This window comes from Rhinolophus ferrumequinum, chromosome 6 (assembly GCF_004115265.2).
Source record: "Rhinolophus ferrumequinum isolate MPI-CBG mRhiFer1 chromosome 6, mRhiFer1_v1.p, whole genome shotgun sequence".
NCBI lineage: Eukaryota > Metazoa > Chordata > Mammalia > Chiroptera > Rhinolophidae > Rhinolophus > Rhinolophus ferrumequinum.
The window spans coordinates 80,549,871-80,559,277 of NC_046289.1; the positions used below are offsets into that span (position 1 = coordinate 80,549,871).

The 9,407-nt window shown below is 35.0% G+C and overlaps 1 protein-coding gene across 2 annotated transcripts in view; it reads left to right on the forward strand.

The window, feature by feature from the left end:
* The window catches only part of NUBPL (NUBP iron-sulfur cluster assembly factor, mitochondrial), a 202,909-nt gene extending 195,882 nt beyond the window's left edge, over positions 1-7,027 (forward strand). For both annotated transcript variants that reach the window (XM_033109478.1, XM_033109479.1), the window contains exon 11: positions 5,517-7,027. In XM_033109478.1, the coding sequence (XP_032965369.1) occupies positions 5,517-5,579 (63 nt within the window). In that variant the 3' untranslated portion in view covers positions 5,580-7,027. The remainder of the gene's footprint in view (positions 1-5,516) is intronic.
* Positions 7,028-9,407: the final 2,380 nt, after the last annotated feature.

The following is a 9,407-nucleotide window of genomic DNA, read 5'->3' on the forward strand; positions in this document are numbered from 1 at the left end:
TATAAAATCTCCCATATGACGTGATCACCACGACAATTTATTACAAAGTTATTATAATATTATTGACTATATTCTCTATGCTATGCATTACATCCTGTGACTTATTTTATAACTGGAAATTTGAACCTCTTAATCCCCTTCAGCGTTTTTGTCCATTCCCTCACCCCCCTTCCTCTCTGGCAACCATCAGTTTGTTCTCTGCATCTATGAGTCTGTTTCTGTTTTGTTTCACTTGCTTATTTGTTTTGACCTTCAAATTCCACGTATAAGTGAGATCATATGGTACTTTTCTTTCTCTGTCTGACTTAGTTCACTTAGCATAATACCCTCTAGGTCCATTCATGTTGTCACAAATGGTGAAATTTCATTCTTTTTATGGCTGAGTAATATTCCATGTGTGTGTGTGTGTGTGTGTGTGTGTGTGTGTGTGTGTGTACACACATATATATCACATCTTCTTTATCCACTTATCTGTCACTGGATACCTAGGTCACTTCTATATCTTGGCTATTGTAAATAACCAAGAACTGCAATGAACATAAATGAACAGTGTGAGTGTGTGTGTATGTGTGTGTTGCCAAATATATATATATACACATTTTAAGAAAGGAAAACTATTAAAATTGTAATACTCAATATATACCAATAACAAAAGACGAATACAAGTCATGTTTGACTTCTGCAATTACAAGAGGTGGTTACCATCAATGTCTGGACACTTCTGATTACGGCAAACTACTGCTTGAGCAATATTGACTAAAGTGTCCACTTGTATACATTTTTTTGGCACCCCAGTGTGTGTGTGTGTGTATAATCTTTTTGAATTAATGTTTTTATCTCTTCAAGTAAATGCCGAGAAGAGGAATTGCTGGTTCATATGGTAGTTCTGTTTTTAATTTTTTGAGGAACCTCCATACTGTTTTTTTAGTGGCTGCACCAATACATAGTCCTTCCAGTAGTGCACAAGGGTACCTTTTTCTGCACATCTTCGTCAACACTTGTTACTTGTTGTCTTGATAATAGCCATTCTGACAGGTGTGATGTGATATCTCAATGTCGTTTTGATTTGCCTTTCCCTGATCAGTAGTGATCATTTGTTGAGCATCTTTTCATTTGTCTATTAACCATCTGTATGTCTTCTTTAGAGAAATGTCTATTCAAGTCTTTGCACATTTTTAAATTGGATTGTTTAGTTTTTTTGACATTGAGTTATATGAGTTCTTTATATATTTTGGATATTAACCCCTCATCAGATATATAATTTATAAATATCTTCAATTTGGTAGGTTTCCTTATCATTTTGTTAATGGTTTCCTTTGCTGTGCAAAAGCTTTTTAGCTTAATGTAGTCTCCCTACCCCCTTTTTTTCCCTGCTTTTGTTGCTCTTGTTTGGGGGGACATATCCAAAATCCAAAAAAATATTGCTAAGGCCTTAGTCAAAGAGTTTACTGCATGTGTTTTCTTCTAGGAGTTTTATAGTTTTAGGTCTTAACATTGAAGTCTTTCATCCATGTTGAGCTTATTTTTGTATATAGTGTAAGAAAATGGTCTATTTTCTTTTTGTTGTTGTTGTTGCACATATCTGTCCAGTTTTCCCATCACCATTAATTGAAGCAGCTGTCTTTTCCTCATTGTATATTCTTGCCTCCTTTGTTATAGATTTATTGACCGTATAAGTGGGGGTTTATTTCTGGGCTCTCTATTCTGTTCTATTGATCTGTCTGTTTTTGTACCAGTACCATACTGTTTTGATTGCTATAGCTTTATAGTATAGTTTGAAATCAGGCAGCTTAATACCTCCAACTTTGTTCTTCTTTTTCATGATTGCTTTGGCTATTCAGGGTCTTTTGTGGTTCCATATAAAGTGCTTTTATTTTGTTCATCCATAACTACTACCCCTTTAATTCTAAGTTCGCTTCCTCTAATTGTGTGACCTCGAAAATAAAAGAGCCAAGCTTTGTTAGAGTTGTGAATAAAGTAAGAGTAAATTGACAGTTAGGAGTCTTGGATAAATAAAGTAGACATACTTTGAGTTATCCCTTTCAGGAACCCACAACAACTTCCTTTTCTTAAGGGTCAGCAGATACGGTACAGGTGATTGAGTTGCTGGGAATATGATCTCTGAGTAAATACAATGTTGCCCTTATCATTGTTTTTCTTTTCTCCGTCTTTTAGGTAACACATGTTAAATTTCCTTTTCATTCTTTACTTAGATAACTTTCAGATAAACAAAACCATAACCCTTAATTCCTTTTGTAATTGAAGTCTAGTAATTCCAAGTGCCATAGATGCAATTTATTTAGTGAATGAAAAGTTGTATGAAAACTGAGGGGTTTTTAAAACTACACACTTTTAAATACTTCCTGAGAACAGACAATTTAAAGACAGTCTATGGTGATTATGATGAATAAAGATTAATTACTTTGTAGTTTATTTCAATTATAAGTTCAAATTTCTTAATGTTTTCACCTGTCTTTTATTACTTTTTTTCTTTGAGATTTTTCTAAAAGTAAGGAACATTTTAAGGAAGTAAAAGGAATGTAATATAATATAGAACATACGGCAACCATGTAAAGATAATATGATTTAAAACTCTAAACAACAGTGTTTGTGGAGGTTTATTTTTTCAGTTATATATTTTAAAAATCTCATTTACATTTGCATAAACATTAAACCTATTATTTTACTGTTGTTGGGTGACATTTATGGGAATGTGAACAACTTAACCCTTTGTGGTTTAAGCTAGATTTGATTTGGTGAGGTGTGCTACAAGATATTCCTGGTAAAGACTTTCAAATATAAGTGGAGACTTTATTATCTTATAATTTCTAAATTATTACCTCATAGTCTTAATATGAAATGACTGTATGTGATAAATTAGAATTTCAAATCTTTAAAAACTAAATAAAGGAACAAACCTCTTTATAAAAGTTCTTGCACTTTGGTTGCTATCCATTTCCTTTTAACTTGTTAATGACAGAGCAGCAAATGGGTCCCAGCTGGTATCTGTGCCTCTAGACGGCCCAATAAAGGATCTTGAATAGGAGGGGAGGGTTAGTCTGTGTTGAGTTGAGTTGATGAGAAAGAGAGTATTACTATTTTGAGAAATCTAAATCATATTTTTTACATATGATGTATATCTGTTTGCTTTTTGCTAGGTATGGATTAAACAAAAGGGGAGGATTTAATTTACTTATGCCTGAGTCGAGAAAAGTGCCCAAAAGGACATGTTCATATGAGCCCTTCTATAAGACTAAATTATTTAAGGACATAATAGCAATAATAGCCAGCACTAATATTTATTATTTGCTTCTTCTGTGCCAGCACTTCATATACTTCATTCTTACTTAATACTTCCCCAAATCCTTTGAGGTAGATAGTATCATTATAACTATTTTACAGATTTGAAAACTGTGCCTAGGAGGTTTAAGTAACTTATCCAAAGCCTCAGAACTAGTATGTAATGGAGCTAAGATTTTTAAATCATGCTTGCCTGACTCAAAGGTCCCAAATCTTTACCAGTACATCCCACAGATTTCCCAAAACAATGCTTTACACACAATATGAACCAAAAAGTATTTGTTGAAATGATACTGCATTGGCTGAAAAAATTCATCTGAACAGTTTTGCAGGAATAGAAACTGTTAAACTAAGCACTTTTAGTGGTTTCTCAGCAAATGACAATCTAATCATTATTTTGAGTGTGATGCTCCTATATGGGAAGTTTAAGCTTGGAGATAGTCCCTTAAAAAGCAAAGTTTAAATGTAGGAAATTTGATTATCCTGGAATCATTTGGTATTTCATGTGGGCTGATAGGTATGTCTCTAACATAAGTAAGGACTAAGATTGTATGATGATAGCCTTGTCACAGCTTGCCTTAGTGAACTTTAAATTTTCGTCAGAAAATATTAGGCTTAAATACTTAGTAAAGCTACTAGGAGATTAAAAAGGTATTTATAAAGATGCATGTGTGAAAATCAGCACATTAGATTTAAGAGACATATTTCTTAGTAAAGTTTGTTATTTCCACTTTAAAACAGAAACTATTATTTCTGTTAACTATAGGCAAGGACTGAAACTGTTTTCAGACAAAGCATTATGATTATACTGACTGGTATCTTGGATTTACCATTTCATATGTGATATAGTAGAAGGAGCTGTGCTTCAGAGTCAGGTGGACCCCGGTTTGAGTGTTTCCCAGCCGACTGACTGTGACCTTGAGCAAACAACTCCCAGTTCTTCCTCCCAATTGAACCGATCGATGATGCTTATTTTGCAGAAGTGGGATTATGTGAAGTGCTTGGTCTAGTAGGTACTCAGTAAACAAATCTAGACCTTATTCATGTTTTGAGAGCTATTCTTTTCAAAAATGGACTCAAATGAAATCTGAATAAAATAAAGCATAATTCAGATGTCAGGGTTCAAGCATAGTTATTTTAAATGAAGGCCTGTGAGACACACTTAAAGCATTTCATCAAGTCATAGACCTCAAACAGTTCTTTTACTGTGAAGAATCAAGCAGTTGGTCAGCTCATCTCGTACTAGCTGTGAAGCTTTTGACAAGACTCTTCACCTTCCTGAGTCTTGGTTTCCTTGTCTATAAAACAGGGATAATGACAAAATTTACCCCTTAGAGTGTCTGTGACAATAAATGAAATAATACTTGGCAAATATTAAGTACTTAAGTAAGTTTTAGCTATTACTATTAGTAGAAGCATATATACTCAACTCTAAGTATAAAAATGTATAAATGGTTTTAGAAGGTCTTACGGTTTCTGACAGTACTTTTACAGATGAAATGAAAGAAATAAGTCATATTTGCATTGCAATTGTTTAAAACTATTAAAATGCAAATGTTGTGACCATTGTTCTGAGTGGACTGTGGGCATTGGGTTAGTTGGTGGCCCACTCGGTGGCTTGGGAGCCACCCTAGGGTTCTGCTACACCGGGGGTTCCAGAGATGCAGAGTGTGACAGCTGATCCCAGGAATTCTTGCATGGTCCCCAAAACTCACCAGGTGAAGGAGCCTGCATGCTTCATGCTGGCATTAGACATCATTGTCAGAGAGAATCAAGAACACGCTTTCCAAAGACAAACCATGGGGTGGTAATAAATAGTCCTTTTAAAGTGACTAACAGCTGTTATGCCAAAGAAGTTTGGGCTGTATCTAATTCAGAACATTAATTTGTCAGAGAGGAAGGTGTAATTTTCTGCAGCAAGACTAGGTTCCTAGTTTGCTGACACAGGAATTAGAGTTTGAAAAACAGTAATTGCTGGTACTAAATATTTTTTTCAGAAAGTCACCTCCCATATGGTTATCCTCCAAATAATTTAAAATTCTTTCTTTCTTGCCCCACATGTAATGTGCACAGCGGTATCTCCTCACTCCTAAATTTCCTCATCTCACTCAGCATTTTTATTACTAAACTCAGTGCACAACTAAGGCAAACAGTGCATGAGCCATTTGGTGTGTACTGGTGAGAAGTAGAGAACAAACTTATCTGTTGTGTTCCAGGCCAAAGCTTACCTGCAGATCGCTGCTGAAGTGGTACGAAGATTGCCACCACCTCTGCAGTGATTCCCTGAGTGTCCTGGAAACTTACCTGCTGCTTGACAGTGCGAAGACCTTTGGAAATCAACAGTGTGGTGGTAAAGCCTACAGAAACAACAGCAATCATAGTTATTTTCTTGTATTTCTAAGGAAATAATGTCTCATTTTAAGGTTTGATTTGCTAAGCAGTAAAATTTTTACATATCAATGCTAACTGCTACATTTAGGAATTTTTTGAAAACTGATGTGTACCAACTGAACAGAACTACATTTTATTTTATTGAACTACCCCTTGAGGAATCGTGAATTTGTATAACAAGCCCAACCTTCAATTCAGGGGGAAACTGTGCTCATTTCTCAGGACTGCAGAGCTAGTCATTTAAAATATTTACTAAATTTGTGTAAGGACATAAGTGTGACACCCTTCCATCAGGCAGTTTGGTCTGGGTTTGAATCCTGCCTCGAATACTATCTTGGACACATTCTTAATATAGATTAAACCTCTACTTCTTCATTTGGACCAGACTCCATCCTCGACTTAATGAATCTGAATCTCCAGGGGTGGGACATGGACATATGTATTTTTAACAAGATCATAAAGATTTTGATGATTCTCATAATGACGGCAATAATAGTAATAATAAAGGCCAACGTTTATCATGTGTTTTCATGTGTCCTTATAGTTAATCTTCCTTTTATATAAGTGGAGTACTATTATTATCTCCGTTTTACAGATGAAGAAACTGAGGTATGGGAAAGTTAAATGTCTTGCTGAGGGTTCCTATTTCAGTAAGGGATGGAGCTGGGGGATTTAAACTTTGGCAGTTGGATACTGAATCCCTCCTTTTATACACCAAAGGGCATTTGTTTATTTCAAAACAAATATAGTATTCAGTATTTCCTTGAACTCATTTGATCACCCCACCCCCTTTTAAGACCATTTTATGGAGTTCAATTTTCAAAGAATATGCTTTGAAAAACATGTGTCTTGTCTAGTTGAGGCTTATAAAGTCAAGGGCTTCCCAAGGTCAAGAAGCAAGATAGTTGTAAAGCTGCAAGTACTGGTAAGAGTCATTAGTTAATCCTCGATTTCAAGGAAGTGGTCTATGACCTTTGGCAAATGCCTTGATGTCCTTTCCTCTGTAGTTAAGGATCCAGAAAATCAGGCAAAGAGTTACATGTCATTATAAACATGTGTTCACACACTTGTGTTCACATGGTTGTTTATAGCAGCTTTATTTGTAATAGCCAAAACAACCCAGAGTTTTTCAGTGAGTGAATGGTTAAACAAACAGTGGTATATCTATACCATGGAATACTCAGCAATAAAAAAGAATAAACTTTTGGATATGTTCTACATCCTGAATAAATTCCAGAGAATTGGGATTAGAATGGAAAAGCTAATCCCAAACTGTTATGGACCAAATGGTTCCATTTATATAACATTCTTGAAATGACAAAATTATAGAAATGGACAAATGAGTGGGGTTGTGGAGGGTGGGAATCGTGTATGTCTATAAAAGAGCAGCACAAGTGATCCTTGTGATGATGGAAATGTTCGGTGTCATGACTTATTGATGTCATTATCTCGATTGTGATATTGTACTATACATTTGCAAGATGTTATTACCATTGGAGGAAATTGGGCATAACAGAATCTCGCTGTATTATTTTTTACAACTACATGAGAATCTACAGTTATTTTGAAATAAAAACAAAAGTTTAATAAAAAAAAAAAACTTATGTTGCTGTGTCTGAACTGAATGCTCTGGAGCAAATTATCCATGAATAATAGTATTTGTGGACATGTAATCATCATTCATCATCACTCTGAGAAGGAAGTAATGACTTTAAGTTGTAGATATTTATTTTAGTTTTTATTGTCTTTTTGGGGAGACCAATATAGATAAATCATTAAGCACTTCTAAATACTAAAAAGCAAGTACTTGAACCACGCTTAACTTTACCTGGAAAAACAATGATTTAAATAAGCTCAGAGGCTCTTAAAGTTGTGTGTCATAATTTAAGATATCCGGTGGAAAAATGGGAAAGATAGTCTTTACATAAATACATGACTTAGAGAAGATTCACATATATAATCACCTGCTCCCTTCTCCTTCTCATCTACTAGTCTCTGTAGTTATTTCCAGGAAAGCCACTGAAAAAAATGGTGGTTGGAGTATATACGCAGGTTCACAAGTGGAGGATGGGAGATTCTCTCTAAGAGCAGAATAAAGCTTATTCTAAAATTTTGCCCATGGCAGCCTTTGCTAAGCTTCAGAGAGCTGACTGCAAAGATAGACTATCAAGCACTGATAGTCTGCCTCTTGTTAGGAGTAATATTTATTCTTCATTCTTCACATTTCCATAAAGTGTAGAGAATTTCCATTTCACTATCCAGAAGGGAAAGGCAAGCTCCCCAACTCACCCATTCCAGGAAGGAGGAGTGACTCATCTTATGGGTAAGTTTTTTCCTGTCCGCATTTCTTTGATTTCAGCCAAATCCTGAGCTTTCTGAGGCACGCTACGGGAAAACCTGAATTTGTACATCTCTGCCTCAGACTTGGATAAGGAAATCCATCTAATTTAGGGATAGGGTATTTGGTAACCCACTGTGGTCACATATCCTCTAATCCCGCTATGTACCAGCAATAAAGCTTATATATTTTTTTTACCTTTATCTGAATTCTGTGTCTCTCAGTTCCAAACAGGGACAATCCCACAACCACACTCCACAGAAACACAAAATACCTTACTAGAAACCTACAAACTTAGAACTGAAGAATATATTTGAAGCACCTCTCTTGAAAAATAAATTTACCAATTGACCAGAAGATATTTTGAGGGGGTGTTAGGGAAGTTATTACAAAGTATACTGCATATAGAGTAAAGAACAAGACATGAATATACAGGTCAGTTATGTACAAAGTGAACGCCTATGTAACTACCAACCAGGTTAAGAAGTAGAACACGGTCGGCATCACAGAAGCCCCTGTGTTTTCTTTCACAATCACTACCCTGCTCTTCCCTTACAAAGTTACCCACATACTGATGTTTTGACACCTACGCCTGTGCCCTGAAACATTATAGTTGTGTCCATTTGTTTGAAATTTATATTAAATGGACTTATACAGTATTTTACTCCATCTTGACTGCTTTTGTTCTATATTATGTTTCTGAGATCCATGTCTATTGTTGCATGTAGCTGTGATTTGTTCATATTTGCTGTAGAATATTCCATTGTTTGAATACACAGCTTATCCATTCCACTGTAGGTGGATATTTGGATTGATTCCAGTGTTTTACAATTACAAATAATGCTGCTCTGAAAATTCTTGTACATATTTTCTTGGTGTTCTTGTGCTTGCATTTCTGTGGAGTTATTTCTGGCAGTGGAATTACTGGTAATAGTTTAGTGCTATCTCATTGTGGTGTTAACTTGCATTTCCTGACTACAAATGAATTTGAGCACCTTTGCATACATTTATTGGCTAATTAGATACACTCTTTTGTGTGGTGCCCAGTCAGATCTCTTGCCCATTTTTCTATTGTGTTGTTGAAGAATATATATATTCTCACATTCTTGATATGAATCCTTTTCAGTTTTTTGTGTTGCAGATATCTTTGCCACTCTATGACTTGTCTTTCACTGTCTTAATAGTGTCTTTTAATAAACAAAGAATCTCAATTTTAGTGTATTCAAATTTATATTTTCTTTTATGATTATTGATTTTCATTTAGTGCACCAAAGTCATGAACGTATTATCCTATATTCACTTCTAGAAGTTATAGAATTGTTTTGCCTTTTACATTTAGTTCTATGATCCACCTGGAATTGTTTTTTGTTATTAGGTG